The sequence below is a fragment of the Gavialis gangeticus genome, unplaced genomic scaffold (genome assembly GCF_001723915.1).
Source record: "Gavialis gangeticus isolate Ggan-Ray unplaced genomic scaffold, GavGan_comp1, whole genome shotgun sequence".
Taxonomy (NCBI): domain Eukaryota; kingdom Metazoa; phylum Chordata; order Crocodylia; family Gavialidae; genus Gavialis; species Gavialis gangeticus.
In genome coordinates this window covers 64,735,543-64,758,992 of record NW_017728993.1, presented here as the reverse complement: position 1 = coordinate 64,758,992, position 23,450 = coordinate 64,735,543, and the positions used below count along the sequence as shown (strand labels likewise).

Sequence of the window (23,450 nt, the reverse complement as noted above, 5' to 3'; positions counted from 1 at the left end):
GTATTGAAAATAGCAATCATATTGATTTGGAAGGACTTCTTTCTTGTGGAAAGAGCGCTCAGCCAAATCCGAACAGTTGCAAAGCTTTCTCTTGTGCGTGGATGAGCTCTATCTGACTCAAGAAGTCTACCAGCTGACAAGAGGTAAAGCACTGCTCGACCTGGTGCTGGCAACAGGGGACGACCTAATCAGCAACCTAACGATTGAAGGGAAGCTGGGTGACAGTGACTACAAGTTGATCATTTTCACCATCTGCCATAAAGCTGGCAAGTCAGTCAGCAATACAGAAGTCCTCGACTTCAAGAAAGCTGACTTTGACAAGCTCAGGAGGCTTGTCAGTAGGATCCTAAGGAAACATGACCCAAAGTGGAGGGGAGTTCAAGATGAGTGGTTGCTTCTCAAGGGAGCAATCCTGCATGCACAAGCAAAGTCTGTCCCATCGTGGAGGAAAGGCAGCAAAAGGACACAGCAGCCCCCTTGGCTCTGCAGGGAACTGGCAGACCTCCTGCGTCTAAACAGAAAGACCTACAAAGGATGGAGGACTGGATCCACCTCCATGAAGGAATATTCTGCACTGCTCCAGACCTGCAGGGAGTGAACCAGGAAAGCCAAGGCTGTGACTGAACTCCAACTAGCTACAAGTATCAAGGACAATAAAAAGTCCTTTTTTAGATATGTGGGGAGCCGGAAAAAAAGCAAGGCCAACATTGAACCCCTGCTTAACCGGATGGGATAACTGACAACCAATGCCCAGGAAAAAGCCAACTTGCTAAATGGGTACTACGCATCAGTTTTTCACCAGTACCAAGGCATGCCCCTGCCCATTACAGGGTGGGAAGGCCCAGGTGAGGGAGATTCTTTACCCTCCATTAATGCTGACCTTGTGAAGGAACACCTTGAGAGGCAGGATACCTTCAAGTCAGCCGGCCCTGACAGTTTACACCCCAGGGTGCTCAAGGAGCTGGCGAGCATCATAGCCCAGCCCCTGGCACAGGTCTTTGAAAACTCCTGGTGCTCTGGTGAAGTGCCTGAAGATTGGAAGAAAGCCAATGTGATGCTTATCTTCAAGAAAGGGAGGAAAGTAGATCTGGCTAACTATAGGCCCATCAGCCTGACCTCTATCCCAGGGAAGGTCTTAGATAAGATCAAAGAGGCCATTCTTAACAGACTGGCTGATGGCAACATCCTGAGGGATAGCCAGCACAAGTTTGTTACAGGTAGGTCTTGCTTGACCAATCTCATTTCCTTTTACGACCAGGTGACCTATCACCTGGACACAGGAGAAGAGGTTGATGTCATATATCTTGACTTTAAAAAAGCCTTTGACCTGGTATCCCATGATAACCTCTTAGCAAAACTGGCCAACTGCGGCCTCGGCTTCACCACAATCTGCTGGCTGGGGAATTGACTCTGTAGTCAGACCCAGAAGGTGGTGGTTGAAGGAAGCCCATCGTCGTGGTATGCTGTGACCAGTGGGGTCCCTCAAGGCTCTGTCCTTGGGCCTATACTATTCAACATCTTCATTAATGATGTGGACATTGGTATCCAAGTTCGTCGATGACACCAAACTTTGGAGTAAAGCGTACATACCTGAGGGCAGGAGGGCAATCCAGGCTGAGCTGGACAGGCTCAGAAAATGGGCAGGCGAGAACCTGATGGTGTTTAACACTGAAAAATGCAAGGTTCTCCACGTTGGGAAGAAAAACCTGCAGCACCCTTATAGGCTCAGCAGTGGTACGCTGGCTAGCACTACAGATGAAAGGGACTTGGGGGTCATCATTGACCACAAGATGAACATAAGCCATCAATGTGATGCTGCAGCTAGTAAAGTGAGCAAAATGCTGGCTTCCATCCATAGATGCTTCTCAAGCAAATCCCAGGACGTCATTCTCCCGTTGTGCTTGGCCTTGGTGAGGCTGCAGCTGGAGTACTGCATCCAGTTTTGGGCTCCACAATTCAAAAAGGATGTGGAGAAGCTTGAGAGAGTCCAGAGAAGAGTCACGCACATGATCAGAGGTCAGAAAAACAGACCTTATGATGACAGGCTGAGAGCTATGGGACTGTTCATCCTGGAAAAGCGCAGGCTCAGGCACGAGCTGGTGGCTGCCTATAAGTTTATAAAGCGTGCTCACCAGGATCTGGGGGAACGTCTGTTCACCAGAGTGCCCCAAGGGATGACAAGGTCGAACAGTCACAAACTAGACCGTTTCAGGCTAGACATAAGGAAGAACTTCTTTACTGTCCGCGCCCCCAAGGTCTGCAATAGGCTGCCGCCGGAGGTGGTTCAAGCACCTACTTTGAACGCCTTCAAGACACATTTGGATGTTTATCTTGCTGGGATCCTATGAACCCTGCTGACCGCCTGCCCCTGGAGCAGGGGGCTGGACTTGAAGATCTTCCAAGATCCCTTCCAGCCCTAATGTCTATGAAATCTTTGAGGTGACTTTCTGGACTTTTTGAAGGGCTCTTGGTTGGACTTTTGAAGGGTTCTTGCTTGGAGTCTTCTCAGGAGTTTTGGCTGCAGGTTTTTCTAGAGTCTTGTCTGCTTTCTTAAAGAAAGCATCCGAGGATATATAGACAGATGTTCTCCAGGGAGATGGGTGATGCAATAAACTTGTCCACTGGCGTGGCGCTACATCAGAAAGTCATAACAAGGTGTCAATTTATAAACATAAGTGCCATTTGTTGCAACTCAAAACATCTTAAGTTGAGGACTGCCTGTATAGCCTACAGTTATAATCTGCCTCAAGGGAAAAGAAAATAAGATCTACTAAGAAAAGCGAGGAGGTTTATAGTACATGAAAAATATTCTGATATTGCCTCACAAGAGCAGATTAAAATTAGAGCAGGGATTATCAACCTGCTTAAACTGACAGTCGTACTTTTGCTTCCAGAGCCAGTGGTGGCTACTGTATCTCATTTATTCTACAGCTCCCTTGGCTATCTTCACATGGCCCATGTGCTTTGTCTGCACAGATTGTTGTGGTCAAGCACCTGCTATCATGCACTGGTTTTCTACTGGTTTACTTGCACTGCAAGTTGCCAGTTGGAAACATATTTCAAATGCTTTGGAGTATCTAATAGCTTTGAATCAGCTATTAGATAACAGCACCAAAAAGCCACACTGACGCACCCAATTTATACAGATGCTGTGGAGTCAGGTTGAAATAATGCACTGCTTCTTCTGGTAAAGTGCTTTTGTGGGAGATAAGGGGGTGTTAACATCCACGGGCAGCCCCTTCTTTCCACAGTTCTCCCAATAGTGCTGTTTTTCAGGCTATTACCTGCTCCCACTCAGCCTAGTTGCAAGTAGTAGGTTGCAACTACTGCCCTGAGATAGCTGCTCATCTGTCTACTCCAGATCCGGGTATAATTTACACTGGTGTACAAAAATCATGTAAATTACATAAGTGTAACTGGCACATATTCAAGCCCTGCAATTTGCACTGGCAACAAACTAACCACTAAATGTGATGCCTGTATACAGCTTCATTCACAATTGCTACCATCAAGGAGCAAACTGTAGCCTGTGTTCTGAGAGCAACAAATCACAAAGCCATGTTTCTTGGGAATAGTGGGTTCTATACAATGAATGGTACTAAATTATTAACAATATTGGATATAGTACTGTTTACATCTACAACCCTTAGAGGCAGCCCAGTTATTTCCAGGTAAGTCCTAAGTATGCAGTACTACTAAGATATCTGAGGGTCTTAGGCTGCCTCTCACTTCCCAGGCTGGGAGATATTGGGGTGCATCTATATATACACTTTACTGTAGAGCTAACTAATTAGCTCTGCAGTAAAGCATTACCATCTACACATATATCTGTATTAGGACACAGTAAACTAATTAACTCCACTGGGTTATTTGAGCCAAGCAGTCTTTCCTGCCCAGAGCAGGGGAGCTGGACCCAATGATCTCACAAGGTCCCTTCCAGCTCTAAGTTTCTGTGAAAGTGTGTATGTAAAATAGTACTGTAGGATAGTACTTGCTCAGGACAGCAGAGTAGTTACATGCACCTAAACACCTGTGTAGACAGTGACTAGGGCTGGCTGGGGCACAAGGGTGCTACAGTGTGCCATATAGCCCCACACTGTATCACCTTCATGCCCCAGCCAGCCCCTCCGTAGCATGTTTACTGCTACATGCTAATTGCACATTTAGATACACTCACTAGCAGTACTTGTCAAGTATGGGTTTGTTTGTTTTTTAATGTAACTGGGGACTTGAAGGGTTTTTTTGGGTTTTTTTTAAATGTAGCTGCCCCATAAGGTAATCAGTAACACAGTTCATGGAGTCCTGAAGGGGTTGTATTTCACACTGTGGGAAGGAAATCCTAGCGATGTGGGTCAATAAGTATATACAGTGGTGGGTGAAGGATCAAGTGCCACTTCTATTTCTTCCTCTGTGCCCTATCCTAAATGCCACACTGTCCCAGGATCTTTGAAATATATCACAAATGTCAGTGGAAGTTAGTACCTACATGGGCTTAGAATGTGCATCAGTTCATCCAAGATTTGGATCATCTGCTTTCACAATCCTTCCCTTTGCTTCTCTACATAGCAGTTACTGAAATGCACCCAACTCTACTTTCTTTCAAAGACTCACAAACCACTTTCAAGAGAACATGCCAGCTAAATTCTAGGGCTGTGTGTAGACAAAACGAGGGGCATGTATGCATGACACTTTAAAGCAGGTTAAACACTTTTGCACTGCTTTAATGGTGTTGGTGTTTGCATGTGTCGGTGGTGTATTACGCATTAATTCCAGCCACAGTAGCAAATTCGGTGGCATAATGTGCCTTAAATGACTTGGGGTGCAACTCCTGAGGAGTTTTAGTTTTCTGCCCTACAGCTGCGGAGTGAAGCACTGGGCTCTGTGCAGCTTAGGGTCTCTGCAGGAAGCCTATGCAGGCAGCCTGGCAGCAGCCCGGGAAGGCAAGCTCTGCCCCTCTCCCCCCATTCCCCCAAGAAGTGGCGAGCCTGAATTCCCTCCTCTCCCCCCAACCGAGCCTGCTTGCCTGAGCTGCAGGGGGCCCAGTGCTTCCCTCTGCAGCTGCAGTGCCCCCCAGGACCCTTGAGCCAGGTGCCCGTAAGCAAGTGCTGCCTGTGGGGGGCCACCACTGTCACAGAGGGAAGCACCAGCCCCCCCTGCAGCTCAGGGACCACTCCACCTGCCGGCAGCTTGCTCTCCCCTCCCCTGCATGACATGGGGGTTTAAAGGGCTCTAAATTGAAGCAGTATTTTTAAAAACCCACCACTTCAGTTTAGGGGCCCCGTGTCATCTACACACACCCTAAGAAAAGAGTTTATAGATTACCTATTTTTGGAACTTACATCGCTTATCTCCAGCCAGGACTTCTCCAAGATGTTACTATACATGTCGCTGACTTCCAGCCCCTTCTCCAAGTAGAACTGACTCTGCTCTTCATGACCCAACATCAGAAAAACATAGGCTTTCAGGTGGTAAATCCTAGCATAATAAATAGGGCTTGTAGAGCATCGAGAGAAAACTTCTTCCAAGGTCTAACAAGAAAACATTTGAAAGTCATGTCAGAAGAAAGCCCAAGAGCTTTGAGACATACCGTATTACAGCACAGGTATCTCCCTGAGGAGACAACAAACCAGTGGAAGCAGGAATGAAATATAGTCCAGAAAGGATTCAGATTGCATGGATTCATCTCTGTCATGCTCCTAAGCAGGACTCTGTAACTTGGCTACCCAGAAGTCTTTCTTCCTATCTTCAAGACAATTCCCTTTTGGGAATTTTCATGAGCATAGGAACCTGCACTCCATTCAGTTGATTGCAGGCTTCCTGTGACCTAACTCCTGCTTGCAGGGAGAATCTAGAAGCTTAAAATGAATGTGGTGGGGAGCCACCGTGATCTTAATAGCATGTTTTGCTGTTTCCTTGCAACATCAAAATATTCCATTGTGGTTTGTTCACCCAAACGATATGCAATAATTACTGACTCTCAAAATATACAACCCAAGTGCACTGGTAACAAACTATTGCTGTTATATAAGAGATAAACCCCATTTGTTGAGTCCCCCATTGATTTCTGGGTTCTAACATCATCAAACTCAAGTTTCTGTCTTCCCTATAAAGATCAACAGTATAGAACAGGGGCATCAAGCATACGGCCTGTGGGCCAGAACTTTTCCATCTCACCCAACAGTAATGCAGCAGGCTACCAGAAGTTGGGGGGGCATAGCTACTGGAGCATGTCCTGCCACAAAAATTGGGGGTCCTGGACCCTGATAGACATTGCCATCAGTGTCGGGGGGCAACCAAGGGCTGTACAGACACAGCCCTCGTTTACCCTGCTGCTGCCTGCCCCTGGACCGTACTGCCACCCATTCCTGGACCCACACTGCTGCCTGCCCCTAGATCCATGCCTCTGCCCCTTCCTGAGCCCATAGTGCCACCCAATCCCCCACGCTTGTTGTTGCTTGACCCCAGGTGCACACTGCTGCCTGCTCCTGAACCCATGGTGCCATCCAATCCTCCACTCAGGCTGCTGCCCACCTCTGGATCTGCACTACTGCCTGCTCCCCCACCACCACTGCTGCCCTATCCCCAACCAGCATCACTGCCTGCTCTCCCATCCCTGGACCAAGGCTGCAGGCTCTGGACCCAGATCCACTACAGCTGCTGCTGACTCCACAGATTTGGCCCAGAAGAAGCCCTGTGGTCCGGATTTAGCCAAGGGCCCATAGCAAGTTTGATGCCCCGATATAATTTAACCATGGAGTACAAAAATTGTGATCCTCCTCACCCCCCCAGAAATATACAAATCTTTGCAAAGACATAAATACACACACACACGTGCGTGTGTATGTGTATATTTATGTTTATATATTGTATATGTTTATATGTTTTATGTTTTATATTTTTATAGCTATATAAAAACATAAATACACACGCACACATATGCTGGTGTGTGTGTGTCTGTGTGTGTATATACACATACATATATATATATATGTATCTATATATATATAGAAACATTGGTAAAACATTATAGAATAAAAGCTGTGTTAACCGGGCATTTAAGTAACCAGAATACTCCATTAACCAGAATTTCTGGCTGGCTGGCCAGCCAAACACAGGGGAGGGGGTGGGGGAGCTCTCATGCAGTGGCCACCACCACCCACCACCCTGCACTGCTGCTGCTCCTCATGCAGCCGCCGCCACCCCCCACGCCACACGTGGCCAAAACCCCCTGGTTCAGGTAACCGCAATAACCAGCACCACCCCCTTACCTCACTCATGCTGGATAACAAAGCTTTTAGAGAGAGAAAGAGAGAGAGAGTCAAATATTATATATGTTTGACCAATTTCCACTAACTATGCCAAAAATTGAAAGTTTTTATATTGTTTTATAAGCTGCTCTCCATTAACCTGATGCAAAGCTCATTGACCCCCATGTCTGACATGACTGATCTTTGGATGAGGTTTACTGTATCTAGCCCCAATACAAGATGATGTTAGTCTACCACTGTTAGAATATTACATTTTATAGGATTTCCCCACAACATGAACTGCCCCTTCTCTCTCTCTCACCTTTAGCACCCTGGTACGTGTCTCTCGGACCTTTTGAGGTTTAATCTCAGCGTGATTATGTAGCCGAAGGATGTGACACTCCAAGAAACTGCAACATCCATGAGCAGCAAAGAGCGAGGCGCTGGTTCTCCTCATTAACCGTCTGGCCTTTTCAAAAGGCTCCCGGAAGTTGTCCCACTGCTGAAGTCTGGCAAACCTATATCAACAAGAGAGAAATCTGTCAGATCAGAGGTCAGATTATTAGACCATCACCTCTGGAACAGCTTTCAGCCCTAATCAATACTTTTTTTTTTTTTCAGAAAAAGATGAAAAACCCATGCTGTGAAATGCTGTATATTGGGAAAAGAAATGTCATCCTAACTCTTGCAATGAAGTATGAGACTTGATTACCAATGAGGTAGTGTAAAGCCAGCATGTTTTTTCATGCCAGAGCTGTACAAGGTGTCTAACATGATGACTTGAATTTTCTTGTTAAGAAGGCTTTCAGGCCTGGTCATCTGAGTATCCAGATTTGGTGGTCTACATCACATTTTTGGTTACCTTGGTGGCCAAAAATGCCACTTACACCTGAATAAGGGCTCTGTGGAGGCAGTGTCATGAAGAAGTAGCCCATTGATAGAACCTCTCCTGAGTCACCCAAAATATAGTAGAAGAGTCTTAGCTGAAATACTCCCTCTTTTGTGCTAATGGGGCAGCAATGCTGCTGCCAAACCAGAAGGTAATATAGGGAAGATGGATGGAACAAGGTGTGAAAAAGTGATATCCCTATAATTGTAGACTAGAAAAAAAATACAAAAAACTAAAAGCAAAATAAGAATGACTCGGCTATTGCTGGGCTAGGTTTTATGGTGGATATTAGGATAGGAATTCAGTTACTAACAGGAAGACACTGCTCAAGAAATTATGCCCTGTTAGCCTGGGAGAGACTGTGCTAATAGCTGTGTTCACCTTCCAAGCATGCTGAAGGTAAGTGAGAAATTTCAGGAAGTCTGCATGGATTCAGTCTAAGCCGAGTGCTTTGGCAGTTAATAAATGTGTGATGCGTGCATTCCCGAAGACTCCACAGAAGACTTCCACAGTGGTAAAGAAAAAAGAAACATAACCAATAAACAGCTACCACAATGGTCCTTCCATAATTATAGGTGAGCAGAATCCCACACGATTTAACTTAACCACTCTGAATCATATCAAAATACCGGATCAACCATCTGATTTCAATGAAGTCATTCCTGGACAAAGGGCCTGCTCAACAGGAATGCTGTTGATGGCACTCAGCCCAAAGTTGCCAAGTTCCAAGCTACTATTGGGCAAAATAGAAACTAAACCCATAGCAGGGAAAAGCAATTTTGAGGAGACTTTGTACATTACCAAATGGCCAAGGATGAGTAGAGTCCAAGCATTATGCCACTCTGAGACATAAGGATACAGTTTGTTTCATTTTGCTGTACAAATTCCAGGCACTCTTTAAATGGCTTATATGTCCACCCTGTAAAAGAAATTTGCATTAGAGAAGCAATCTTTCCCTGAGACAATTGCATGTCTCCTTGCTCTGATGCTGCCAGATTGGACACTGATAGTCAAAAAGAGTGGCTGACTTTCCTACTAGATGATTAATTCAGAGATCAATCAATATCTAACAGAAAAATTGCAAAGTTGAGGGGTTACTTGGCACTTTTGACTGTCAGAGGTTCTGCAAACATAACCTAGATCAGAAAGAGACCCAGTGCTGGGCAAAAAAAGTATTGTACCAACAACTTTTTACTGTGGTAAAAGGTTATTGTACAATTTTACTCAGTACTACTGGGAACACCAGCTCTGGATAGTCTGGTCTAGCAAGTAGGACTGCTCAGGACCTAACTGGAGACACCATTATACCAAGAAAAATATGCATTAGCCAACATGGCTATTTTTACTTGTTAACTGATGCAGGTTATACTGGTAAAAGCACTTGCATACCATGAGGATTTTGCCAGTTTAGGGACACCCTTATAGCTATGTTGGCAAAGATGCACACACACATCCCGTTAGAAAATTGGCACTTTCTTAGGGCTGGAAAGCAGGGTAATTGAGACAGGTACCAGGAGGCATTCTTCTGTTCTGACTGGCTTAGTCAGTTCTGCAGTAGGGGAGAGCCAACTTATAGGAGGCTTTCTGGCCAACTTTACATCCTCCCATGTCCCAAAATTAGACTCCAAATAGTGTGCGATAGCATCCAACCACGTCAAACTTCACATAGAGATGAATATCCCTTCCTTTAAGCTAGAACACCTTTTCTCTGAAACCATTTAGCCCCTTACTTCAAAAACTAACTATTTCAATTGAAATAAAACTGAAAAATGCCAGAGTGAAGCCCCCATTTTTGGTGACCATCCCTGACAAGGAGACAGAAGAACTTTGCAAAGCATGTTGCTCTCTGTGATCCTCCTCCTCATCAGTACTTACCAGCATAAAGCAAGAGATCTAGACAGCTTGAAAAAAAACAAGCCCGTGCAAGGATCTTCTCCTCTCGAATGGCCAACTTCTCCAGCCACTGCAGCACTTGCTTACATTCCTGGCTTCTAGGGAGAAGCACAACAAGGAGCCATTGTGGAGGGTTACTGCACAACCCAAGCAGAAGCAGAAGTGATGTTTCCTCCTTGTGCCTTTATTCCACCATTTCTCTTCCTTTATTCACACCTTATCCTCTGTTTTCCCATACACTTCTCCACTCATCAATCTATCCTACTTTTCCATCCAAGGTAGGGGTGTGCGAAACAGGCCGTATTCAATCTGGATTTGGATTCGAGTCAACGAATCTGAATCTGAAGATTTGACACTGATTCGGAGAATAAGCGATTCAGCCATAGACACAGCTTTAAATGTTTTTTCTACATACCTCCAGGTAACAGGAGCAGTTTGTGATCGCTGTGATGCTGGGGTAGGTGGAGTGTCCCACAGGAACATGGGGTGGTCCCCCGCATGCTTGCCAGCAAACCCAGAAGTAAACCAGAAGTACTTCCAGTCCACTTCCGGGTCCGCCAGGAAGCACACCAGGGGCCCCCCCGCATCTCCCCAACTCAGTGACCCTGAGTGCACCCCTCCCAGACCCAGGAGGCACCAGTCACTGAGCTGCGGGTTGCAGGGGGACCTCCTGCGCGCTGGCTGACAGACCTGGAAGTGGACTGGAAGTGATTCTGGTCCACTTCCAGGTCTGCTGATGAACGTGCTGGGGAGCCCCCCACACTCATGTGGGATGCTCCATCCGCCCCACCATCTCAGTGTGCATGAGCTGCTTGGTACCTTGAGGTATGTAGAAAAAACATTTAAAGCTGCATCTATGTCTGAATCGCCAAATCTCTCCGAATTGATTTGGAGGGTTCCAATTCGATTTGGAGAAATTAAAGGGTCCCCTGATTCAATTTGGATTCAGAGATTTGGCCACCGAACTGAGCCAAATCGAATCAGGGACTGAATCTTTGCACAGCCCTAATCCAAGGTTCTTTGAACAACAAGCTTATCAAGAAGAGTTTCAGTATACCAGCCCAAAACGCAAGACTTGGAATTGTCAGTGATTGTCTACCAGCTTTCAAAGTCTTCCCCAACATTCAAAGTCTCCAAGTATGCTTTTATCTGAGAGGACCAGAGTGACCAATCTACCCCTGCAGACAAATGTGCTGTAGGGCAAACAAATATGTGATCAGGAAGCCACTCTAGCCCACAGAATGTAGTAGTTGGTGAGATTAAGAATATGGAATAACCCTTATATCTGCTGGAGAAGGAAGAAAACAAAAAGTGACACATGATCCATCCCAGTCTACATGACCAAGACTCATAAACCCCAAGAGTAGAGATATATACCTCTCTTTGCAGGAGGAAAAGATTTCCCTGAGAAGGAAAATGCCAGCCAAACCAAACAAAAGCCAAACATCAGCTTGTCCATATAGGAAAATAAGATTTATCTAATACCTCATGCTCAGAAAGAGGGATTGGAAAAGTACGCTAAGAATCATATAGTCCTGGTTGGGTTTCTTCAGATGCAAACAGATTTCATGGGCTCGATAGCCTGAGGAGAAAACACGCATAATTAAATGTTTCGCTCTTAACTGTGACAAGTTCTCAAACAAAAAACAACGCCAGAAGACTTACCTAATTCAATTGAAAATGGCAGGTTACCTAAACAGTACTTTATATAGGCCAAAGACTGTGCTAATTTAATGATGGTTAATAGCCCTCCTCCAACCAGCTTTAGGTAAGAGCTACGTTGGATGGCCATCAACTCATATTTCATCCAGTCGTCTTGGCAACCAATTGTCTGGCAGCAAAGTGCATATTCTATGTAAGATGAAATGATCTGAAATATTCCAAACAAGAAAATCCGTGAGCTTGGACCTGTAGATTAGAACATTCTGTCAAGTATTATCTGATGCCGGCCTAAAGGGGACTGGATAAAATCTCCAGATCCCTTTTTCCAATTTCCCTTACAATGCTCACCATTAAAAAGTTTATAATTGTTACCAAAGTTTATTAGGGTCATTTTTACCAAAGTTTATTAGGGTCACATCTAAAGGCAGCAGTCAGGATTGTCCTGCTATTGTGCTTGGTACCATACAGGCACAAAATATACATTTGTATAAACAATTAATAGCTTAAAAATTGGAGGCAACAAAAACAGATAGACGGACATACAGAACTGCCTGAATCTCAGGCCAAATCTTTTGGGAAGTTCAAAAATGTCAGTGAATTTTCATTGTCACATTATCATATCTCTGTTATCTCTGTTCTTGCCAAAGATAAAAGTGTTGAAACATCATAAGAGAGTTTACAGCCATTTTAATTACTGGCAGAGAGAGAAGCAAAGCATGCCACAAAAATCACAAGCAGGCTGGTTTTCCATGACATTTTTAGCCCTAGAAGCTTGAATGGCTTGAATAGCATTAACAGAAAAAACTGGATTCACTGGGATTTTACCCCAAGCAAAGCCCTTTAGACATTACATGTTGGTCCAGAGCCAATGTAAATTAGGTGTCAGCTCCTCAGTCCCTTTACAAAAGACTGTGCCCTAGCAGTTAGAAGCCAGGGCATACTAGTTATTTTCTTCTCTTTAGGACTCACCTGGTGCTCATCCTCTGATTCCTCTGCTGAGTTCACACTCATGAGTGCTGCTAGCTGAGAAAACTTCCTGCTGGTGTGAGCAGAGTCCTGGCTGAAGATCTGCCACAGTAAGGAAAGGCAGTGGTTCTGCTGATACAGACAAGCTAGTTTCTTCTCCCTGTTGCACCACAGACATTTTTAGGCAGAGAAGGTATTAGCAGCCCCAAAACATAACTATTGTAGCTTATCAAAACAGAACAAAGAAAGCAGTCAGAAAGTTCATCTGGGCTATTCTACGTCCTCCTGAGAGGGGAGGCAGCTGGGAGAATGTCAGGGGCAAGTGAGGGAAAAGGAGCAAAGTAGGAGGAGGAAAGTTGAATCTTTGGAAGGCTGTATGCTAGCAGTGGTGCTAGAAGCAAAAAGGGTGATGACTCAAAGGCTGGGGTACCAATGCACATGAGTGTAACCATGAGGAGAAGGCAGGAGACAATTTTGCCCCACAACGTCCAGCTCAGAGAAGGGCAACAGTGGCCTCCTTCCCACACCTTGGCTTGGCTGACAAGAGGCAGAAGAGAAGGTGCGGCTGCTGTATGGACCCAGGCCACAACAGAGCAGCACTTCAGTTCCAGATAGATGTAGCCCCCTGCCAGCTAAGTACAAGCTTGCAGCTATGACCCCAGGCTGCAGCCTGATGAGCATCTTCCTTATCTAGGCCCCAAGCCTGTAGGTTCATGTTAGCACAGCAATGAGGGTCTTAGCCAGGGCACAAAGGAGCAGCTGTAATTGAGGCAAAAGCACCCCCTTTGTCCCCCCACTATTATCTGTGCTGGCTGTGCTACTTGGTTCCAGTGGTTGTATGACTTAATTTGAAGCTGTTACAGTTGGGCCAGGATCACAAAGGGTGAGAACTACTGTCCTGTATGGGTTGTATTAGCACTTATCAGGACTGGGTAAGTTAAAGTATGTTTCCCATATTGATATATGAGCGTTCCCTTTGAATGACTGGTTAGCAAGAAGAGTCAGTTTTAATCTGCCTTTAAACTGTAGCAGTTTGTATAAAATATCCTCAATAGTCTAGCCCTGTTTTTCAAAACAATTGCCTCGCTCTTGCATACTGTACCACTGAAGAGTGTAGCTATTCATAATTCTCCCTTTGTCATTGTATCTAAGCATTTGTGTTTAAAGTTTCATTCCTGCAAAGACTTAAGTACAATCTTACCATGAAGTATGAGAATGTTCAAACACTTCATATTAAGCACATGCATAAGTGTTTGCAGTATTAGGACCTAAATAGTGTCCCAGGGTAAACTCTAGCCAACCCAATTTTACTCTGATTCTGCTTCCTACCCAGTATTGCTAGGATGCGGACAAGGCTGGTTCTTCTGTTGAGATGCATGCTTTGACATTTCAGTCACGGTCTTAAAAAAGACTCCAATTGAAGTAAGTGGGAACTTCCTGCCAAGTAAACTCAAAGCCTTCTTGAACATTTTCTTTGCCAGTTTCATTTGGCCCATATTATAGCACACCTGTAGAAAGGTACAAACAATAAAACAAGGACTGTAACGGTGTCTTTCAACTGCACTAACAGAAGCCGTTGGCTGTCAGATATCATTTTCTATACCTAGCACTGGGACAAAAAAAGCAGAGACACCAAATACCATATTTACTCAAGTATAAAACAAGGTTTTTTCCCCCCGCAATCAGCATGAGGGGAAAGCTCCTCATCTTACATTTGCATACAAGGAAACCTCATTAAATGCACCATCTGCAGCATGTGCTCATAATGGAAACAAATTATGCAGCTGATTAAATGCAGCCAACACTGAGCATGACTGTAAAACATACAACCTGTATTAGACAATTTTTTTTACAAAAATATTTGTGTGTATATGTATGTATGTATGTATGTGTACATATATGTGTGTGTATAAATATACATATACATCTACATATGCTGAGTTTTTTACTGTAGCCGTGTTGGTCTAAGGACATAGGCAGGCCAGGTTCTTTTGGTAGATGTGATATATTTTATTGGACCAACTGAGTAGTTGGAAAAAGGTTCTTTGCAAGCTTTGCAATATATACACATATACACACACACATTACACTATCCTTATTCCTGTTACAATAACAGGGCACCCTCAAGAAAGTTTTTAAAAAATATATATTTCATGCTCCAGGTCAAATCAGCCAAATCAATTCAAAAACATATTGATCAAGTAAAACTCAATCATTCCAAAAACTGCATTGATTGAGCAGGCAGAACTCACTGGTTCTAAACACCATGCATGGTGCTATAACCAATAAGCATCTTTTGTCCCAGGTTTTCAACCTGGGACTTCAGATATTCACAAATCCATTAGCAGGCATCCTACACCCAGAGGCCTTAGGATTCACATGGCCCCACTTGATCTACATTTGATCTGAGACAAAGGCCAAAAAGCATTAGTACAACTCATCTGAATAAGAGACACGGTAGTGTCCATGGCATGCAGTCCCCCAAAGCACTGATTCCTTTAAAAGCCACGGTGAGCCACCATACTGCATATATTTCAACACTCTCTTCACTCTCACAGCTGAGCTGTGCCTTTTTCTTCCATTTCCAATGGTTCCTGTTTCTTCACCATCCTTAAGCATCTGACAAACATCACTAAATAGGGCCCCAAACAGTTTACTTAGATCTCCTCTGTTACCTCCTGTCTTAGCCTGTCGCATATGATTAGTGTGACCCTGTCCTCCATGAGATGTCACCAGACCAGGTTTCCCTTTGCCTCATATGCATATACATTTTTGGAGGATCCCAGGACTTGTAATGACACCTGGTTCCAATCATGAGTGGAGCGGTCTAATTAGCACATGGATCCTTTGTGGGGAGTGGTTGGAGTACACAAACATACTGAGCAGTGCTGAGCTATAGAATCACCATGGCTTTAAATACGGTTGACTCTGTTGCAGCCCAGCCCAATGAACTATATGGTAAGTGATGAGCTTTTTGGCTTTGGATTAATATCATGCATAATTTGTACTATAGATAAAGTAGGTACCAAAGTGCTGCTTAAAAGTGTGTTTATGGAGTACCTGTGCTAAAACATGCAGCAGTTTAAAAAAAAGAGGTAAAATGTATCAAACCTGGATGAATCAAGTCTCTGGGTACCTGTAGTAATTTGCCTATTTGAAGATTACTATAAGCATGCTTATTTCAAAGTCAGTGTTTTCAAATTTGTGCCTCACTTCCATATGCTCCAGGAAGGGTGTGACAGCAAGAGTGGGGAAAGGCCTGTAGGGAAATGAAGTTGGGGAGGCAGAGGGTAAGGGAGCCACCTGAACCCTCAGATTTATTTTCCCTGCTGTAGCAGTGGGTGGGGGAAAAAAATCAAGACAAACGTCCAATAATTAGATTCTATATCAGGAAAATTGTAACAAATTCTATTCTAGTTATAAATTTTCCATATATAGAATCTAATTATTCAGGGTGTTGTCATATAATCAGGGTCATCTTGTATTTGAGTAAATATGGTACATTCCCTGACCATAATATATGTTGAATATATTCCTATTTCCTTTATAAGAACAACTAGGAAGCTAAAGCCCCACCCTAGTAACTGCAGCCATTTAGTTATTATTCTGTATCAACTGAGTTTAAGACCATCTGGTTTTGTGCTGAAAATCACTGCTTTGCAATCAAAAGATCTAAAGCACATACATGAAACGTGATATATATCCACCCCCTCTTGGTAAACGTGTTGGTGGTGCTGTTGTGGAGAGAGGCAAAGGAGGAATATTAGGCTCCTGCTTCAACAAGTAGCTAATAAATTTGAGTTCCTGGCTCTGAATGAGAGCCAAGAAGCCTGAAATTGTTTTGATTGAAAGGTGAAGTGGACACAGAAGTGTAGACTGATGGGCCCAATGAGAATCAAGGGCTAGGAATTCCAGGACACTTGCTGTCATCTTCCGTGGACCACCTCAGATACACATGAAAGGATTCCTCCCTATCTATCTCCTTACCTCGCCCTTAAGGCTGTAGAAAGTGGCTTCCTCAAATAGGCTGATTACATGCCTTCTAGGATCCAGTGACTTGATCAGGCTCTCGGCTATATTCAGATTCATAAAGGCCTAAAACAAAGCAAATCACAAAGAGAGCAAATGACTCTCTGTGAAAATCACACATCCAACCCCAACACTCACTGAAGATAGATTAATTCTATGGTCACCTGTGGCCAGTACAGATGACTAGAGAGTGTCAGTAAGAAATCCTGTTGGTGGAGAGGTTCAATATAGGTGGAGAGAGCTCTCTGATTCCTACTTTTCACATCCCAAGTGTGTTGTAAGAGAAGAAGGAAGCATTCCCAGGTCAGGTTATAAATAGAATAGGGCCACAGCAAAGCATTATACCTGATGATTCACTGTTAAAACTGTTCCAACCACGGTGCAGCGCAGCCTGAATCAGAGAGATGCAGCAGGGGATGCCCACTCTTCCCCATCCAGGATGAGCTCCAACATATTGGAGAATCTACCCCAGGGGTTGTCAACCAGGGGAGCTCGATGCAGTGGCCGCTGCCACTACCCACTACCCCATGCTGCTGCTGCTCTTCGCATCTGGCTGTGTGCCATTTCCTCCCCACCACACCTCATGTCTGGCCACCGGCGAATACTCCTATTAAAAAAGGTTGATCTAGCCTATAAACCCAAAGAGAACTCCTATGCCAGATCCAGGACAGTAAAGGAACTTTCCTTCTACTTGGAATAATCCAGGAGCTAGTGGAACCACATGTAGAGTTGGGACATGGGTCCACACAATCAGTGTAAGTGTTGAGTGACTAATGGCACTGACTGTAGCCTGTCATTGTATAAACGAGCCACAATGGAAGCCTCCTTTGCACAGTTCTGCCAAGAAATCTCACTGAAGAGCTGCAGCATGCCCCACTATAACAGCCCCTTTTCCCTTTCAAATTCCACTCCTGCACATAGCTCTGTGGATGCTTCTGACCTAAATTAGCTCCCTGCTACTTTAGTTGTGAGCTCCTAAATAGACCTGTTAATGTCTGACAATCCTGACTGGTCTGTCAAGATCACTCTGGAGCAGAGACTGCTCTTTAAAATATTGATAAATGTTACATGATGAAATATCACCAAAAGACTCCTAGAATCACATTATTTATCATTTCACAAACCTCTTTGGTGTTAAGGTCATGAGCCTTTGAGCCCTTTGTTGGCACTGGATTTATAACCCAGATACCTTATTCTGGGTGGACTCAAAACCCTAAGACTGACCACGATCTCTCCATTCAATAATAGGCAAATTTTACTGATACACAGCAATAAAAGATAAACATAATGCAAACAATTCTATATCTACCAGTCCTAGAGCTGTCACAGAGGAAGGTGTGTCTGACTAGTATACAAGCTTTACCCTGAGATTCTTTCTTGAATGTCAGATATCAGCAGCCTGGAGGTGAGAGGCTGAAGCCCATCTTCCCCTGCATCCCTCCCTCCATCCAGTGGGAAGGATGAGACAGGCTGGTGGTGTGTAGCAATGGTAGCCTCAGGTTCCCTTCTTGGAGTCCTTTTGCTGGTCTTAAATTCCTCCTTTTGCATTCTTTCTCCCCTCTGATGACTCTTCATCTCTGGGTATCATTGACTAGTTTCCCTGTGTTCATCATACTGTCTACTTTCTATCCTTTCAGCATATTCTTTTGTTTCAAAAAGCCATCACATGCACACATCCTACTTTGGTTATTTACTGGTTTCTCCTAATTTGGTCCATCTACCAGAACCAGAAATCCCAAGGGCTTTTCAGTTTGGCACTGTGATCTGGAGGGTCCCTTATCTGTATCTGGGTACACTGTTCGTGTTATGGAACACTGTAGTACACGTCTTCAGTTTCCCAGCCTGTGTGTCTTCTTGCCTGTGTCAGACACAGTGGGCCTTGAAGGAAACTATATCATAAACAGGCTTTTAGAAATCAATTACACCTTGCCATTGCCCTGGGCCATTGTTTTAATCTAATGCATATCTACTTTACCGATAAGCCAAGCCCAAAAAGAAAATCTCTAAATACCATTTTCTAACCATCACCCATGTTCCCAGGTGTTTTCTTGCATGGCATCCCTTGCCCTCAGCATCCCCTGTGCTCGCAAAGCATTCCAACTGTCAAACACAAATCAGATGGAATTTAATCTCCCACTTGCTGCATTTGGGATATTAAAATCCTACTTCACAGCAAGCAGTTTTGGTAATAGAGGAAGGAGAGAAGGCAAGTTTAAGACTTGATCCCACCATTTTCAAAATACAAAGAAATGTATGTTCCCAGATGCATGTGAGATTCTGCCAAAATGGGGAGAAGCAATAAAGAGAAAGATCAAGGGAGCTGACAATAATTCATTTGGAAGTTGGGTTCAAGGGAGACAAGCAGCTCACCATATAATTGTTTGAAAGGTGTAAGTATGCAGCTGCACATTCCAACAAGTAATACAAGGCTTTGGCCTCATCTCCTATTGCCATGCAGTGCCGGGCAAGGGGCATAAACACGGATGCCACAATCTGTTCACATTCACATGATGCCATGTATGTGATCTTCCCTCTACCCTGGCCAAAAAGACGAATGATCTCATCCATCCTATCCAGAAACTCCTTTTGTGCAGCTTCAGCTCTGGTCAAAGACAAGATCACAATTAACAATTAGGAGTTGACTTCCCTGATAAAAATATTGTCATTCTCCCAGTACAGACCAGGAACAATATCATAGCAGCTAATGGATATAGATACTAATGACTGTTTGGCAAGATTAATAATATGCCACCCAGAATTAGGAATCCCAAGACAAGTGGAGTACAGCAGTCTATGGGGTAATGTTCCAATATGAATATGCATAAATAAAAAGGTATTACCATAACATAGTATAAATAAAGCTTCCCAGCATAGCACTAAATGGGGAGAGAAAACACCAGATCAGTGACTAATTAGTCTGAGAAACAGCAACCTGTTTCACCTACTTTGGGTCTCCCCCACAAACAGTTGTGTAAGTAACATGAATGCTAGTCCTTCTATATTGCTTTTATCTCCCTTGTACAATCATAGCTGTGTTGTTTTTTTGGGCTTGTTAAATAAATGAGTTACCACTGCACTGTAAAGGCTCTGTCTATCGATAGCCTCACTACTATAACAAACTAAGCCAAAGATCAAACCCACTAAGACAATATCCTAAGTTACATCAGTGTAGATGCTGTGTGCCTATACTTATCCCAGAATTACCTAATGGTGAGGAGGTATAATATTGCCTATAGCATTCATGCTACGTAAGTCATCATTTGTCTGCTCTGGATCCCAGTATAATTTATATGGATATATGAAACTAAAGTAAATTACATATATGTTAATGTGTCATGCACCTATGCCCATGATGTGCTGAAGTCCAGTTATTAACCAACTCTGATTGGCATAAATCAGTCAAATTGTAAATTACACTACACTACCTGAGGTTTTCCTCTAGCAAAGTACCATCTTTCTTTAATAACCTTCCAATATCTAGAAAGAAAAATAAAAAACAATGAAATATCTCATCATATGTCACAGAGAAAGAGCTACTTCTTACTATTTTTCTAGCATTATGTTTATGAGATGAAATTCAAATGAGGGAAGTTATACTTGATAATCCCAGAGGTTCATTGCTGAGTTAGCTTGAGTTATCTACAGTCAACTTACTCCTCCTGAATTAGCATCGCTTAAATGAAAGCAACCACACTGTTAAACTGCCCTCAAGTTCCTTTGTTCACACTGGTGCCACTGTCACTCACATGGCACTAAGGCTTGTCTGTACCATGATAGTGCTGCATCCTGATGAGCATACTCCACCCACCACAGTAAATCTACCGACGTACTCAGCCACACGCTCCTGAAACACAGCACTGCTGGTCTACTACTGAGGACCAAAGTCTGTTAAGCACAAATTTCTCTCTGCCACACTGATCGTCTCCAGCTAATCTGTTACAGCCAGGGAAGGTAAATGGAAAATTACCTTCTGCAATGTGTGGAATAATTGACCCCAATCCCCTGGAGAAAGCAGAAGTATGGTGATCTGAAAGTAAGAGAGCAAAGATCATGTTTATGTAAGTGTTCAAGCAGTTTGTGCCCTATACAAGACAAATGACCATACTGCATTCCTGGTAAAGAATCTTTACCCCCAGTGGTGGCCAGGAAACTTCCAGGAGATGGTTGTCTAGAGAAGAAGCACACCATCAAGAAATATGGCTGTACCCCAGCCAAAATTGCCTTATCTTACACAAGACTCCTTTCCGGAAACTACCCCAAAAGGGCTAATATTGGCTATCCACAGCTGGTATAGAACACCATAGCTTTATGGCTATCTATGGGGCCATGCTTATATACACTAGCATGGCATCTAACCTGAAGTATTTTGTGTCCAAACCCCTCCCCTCAACCCAGGTGCTGAATGAGCTCGCTATGCTTCTGGCCGACTCCTTCAGAAAGGCAGCATTTGATTAGTTAGAGGGAAGGGCAAGGGAAGTATTCAGCTTTTCCCAGCTGCCCATTTTTATTTCCCCCTTTTCTTAAATTTAATTATTTTCAACCTTGAATTTTCAAAGTAAATACATGAGGCTGAGGACCAAACACCATCTCACCAACCAAGAGACAGCTCCCATTGATATCAATGGAAGCCCTATGTCCAATAAAGCTGGACTTGGACTTGTGCCTCACTTTCCTCCTAATACAGCTCCGTTCAAGTTAGCAGCTCTTCTTAGCATGATGCATTACAGTCAGGACCAGCTCCAGCTGGTCTATTACAGTTGAGGTTACCTTCTGTAGCACTTTGTGCAACTGACCCATGTCTCTTGGAATAATTAGGCATGTGGATATCTGAAAGTAAGAGAACAAGGTGATCTAAGTGTGCAGGCAGTATATGGTTTATTTAAGACAAAGAAACACCCTGCCTTCCTAGTGACAAGCTCTCACCTTCATCAAGAGGCCTGAACATTCTAGAAGGCGAGTGTCTAGAGATGGTGCGCATAACCACGGCTGCGGTGTCTAAATATGACTGCACTCCAGAAAAGATATTACTGAGCTTATTTCGTGGTTCATGGATTTCTAAGTATACAAAGCGTAAGACATTAGGCTTCTTCAGCATGAATAAGACTCCTGTGCTCCCCGTCCTTACCTCACTCAAAGCTGTGCCTCCCCACCACCCCTGTTCTCAAAAAAAGGCCCCCCCCCACCTGGCCTCTCACAACAGTTTGCCCAGGATGCAAGCTCTGCTTGTTACACCTCTGGTAACAGCCCAGCTGTTCATCACATTCTCGTATCCAGCAGGTCTGGGCAGGATAAAGTATGGGAGAGCTATCAAGAGTTCTAATTATTAACTTAAAACAATACCATACAGTAACTCTAACCTATATGAGTCTGTCTTCTGCCAGACTTCAGACTAACACAACTAACAACTTCTCTTTGTTAATCAAGGACATAAAGGCCAGTTCTTCTAAAGAATGTGTGCAAAAGTTATTTGGATATTTCAACATAGTAGGCAAAATTCACCCTGGTCTAACAGCACCAAAATACCTTTACTATTATCGCTAATTATTTTGCAATTGTCTTATTATACTTTGCCTCTATTTTCTTGGGTTTTTTTAAATCTGGAAACCTCTGAGATATATATAGAAATAATGTTTTCACATATGTTTTGTCAGGATATGTTTTCTCAGGAATTACTGAAACTGAATCAGAGTATCTGCCCTGCTTCTATTCTTCCTGCAAGGCTTATCACAGAGTTTGGCAGAAATTGTTTTCATCCAAAACATGGAAGCATCCAATTGTGTAGCACTCCCGCACTAGGTTAGGACATTGGTTCACTAATGACCCAGGGAAATAATAAGTGTCTTCCTCTCTAAGGCTATATCATTCTCTCTTTGCCCATCTCAATATCTCAGTATTTCACCTCTCTCGCATTTATTTTTTTTTCAGTCTCTTATCCCATTAATCCAATAAATCAACCACTTCTTTCATCCCCTGCTTCCTGCAGCATTCTGGGGATTTCTCTTGTAGTCTCTCCTTGTTCCCTTTAAGGTTATTGTGGGTTCTTTATCTGACTGGACATTTTACCTTCAGTTAACTCTGTGTTATTTTCTTGCGAACACATCTCAGCAGGCACAACTTTTCGCTCTAAACCTGCCAAATGGAAGACAGAAACAGATTGTGATATATAACAACAAAATGTGTCATGGCTCTTTATCATTTGTCTGGCGGTGGAGTCTGGAGACCAGAGTGCCATTGCACTAGATGTAAGATAGGTATAATAAAAAAGTTGGCCAGTTCCAAAGAACCTACAAGGAGCCAATTCTGCATCAGAACTAAATTCAACTGCAGGACTTATTAATGTATAGTGCCTTGTTTGTTTTGAAGGGTGGATTTATTTCACCCTCCCTCCCTCCCTCCAGGTCTTGGCTTCTGCAGTGTTGTCCAGGCTAGTTCAGAACTTCTTTAATTTAATAGATACCAAAGACATGGAGAGCAAACATTAGTTTTAGTAGCTTCTCTTCTCAGCTTTCAATCACAGCTACTAACTGTGAGGCTTCTCAGGCGTCTCAGATGCTCTACTATTCCTTAGCCTACCTTCATTCTACCTCGGCTTACCAGCCTACCTCATTCTGTTAACTGTGGTTCTTTCCTACCTCTGCTGCCTTGGCTCCATGTGTGAATCCATGAAGCATGTTCTTAATAATAAGATCAAGCCTAGCTTTAAAGGGAAAATCATGCAAGAACTGACTTCTCTAGGCAGATTTCCATCAGAGCAAGGACACACA

At 43.7% G+C, this 23,450-nt stretch overlaps 1 protein-coding gene across 1 annotated transcript in view; it reads right to left on the bottom strand.

Annotated features, from left to right (window-relative positions):
* Positions 1 to 23,450, bottom strand: part of ADCY10 (adenylate cyclase 10, soluble) — an 82,465-nt gene that overhangs the window by 13,553 nt on the left and 45,462 nt on the right. The window contains exons 20-34 of the mRNA XM_019501880.1: positions 22,750 to 22,815; positions 21,610 to 21,741; positions 21,454 to 21,513; positions 20,654 to 20,713; positions 20,112 to 20,163; positions 19,057 to 19,288; positions 16,645 to 16,752; positions 13,987 to 14,165; positions 12,661 to 12,817; positions 11,695 to 11,899; positions 11,515 to 11,611; positions 10,012 to 10,127; positions 8,938 to 9,055; positions 7,570 to 7,765; positions 5,340 to 5,528 (exon numbers count right to left, since the gene is read on the bottom strand). Coding sequence (XP_019357425.1) covers positions 5,340 to 5,528; positions 7,570 to 7,765; positions 8,938 to 9,055; positions 10,012 to 10,127; positions 11,515 to 11,611; positions 11,695 to 11,899; positions 12,661 to 12,817; positions 13,987 to 14,165; positions 16,645 to 16,752; positions 19,057 to 19,288; positions 20,112 to 20,163; positions 20,654 to 20,713; positions 21,454 to 21,513; positions 21,610 to 21,741; positions 22,750 to 22,815 — 1,967 coding nt within the window. The remainder of the gene's footprint in view (positions 1 to 5,339; positions 5,529 to 7,569; positions 7,766 to 8,937; positions 9,056 to 10,011; positions 10,128 to 11,514; positions 11,612 to 11,694; positions 11,900 to 12,660; positions 12,818 to 13,986; positions 14,166 to 16,644; positions 16,753 to 19,056; positions 19,289 to 20,111; positions 20,164 to 20,653; positions 20,714 to 21,453; positions 21,514 to 21,609; positions 21,742 to 22,749; positions 22,816 to 23,450) is intronic.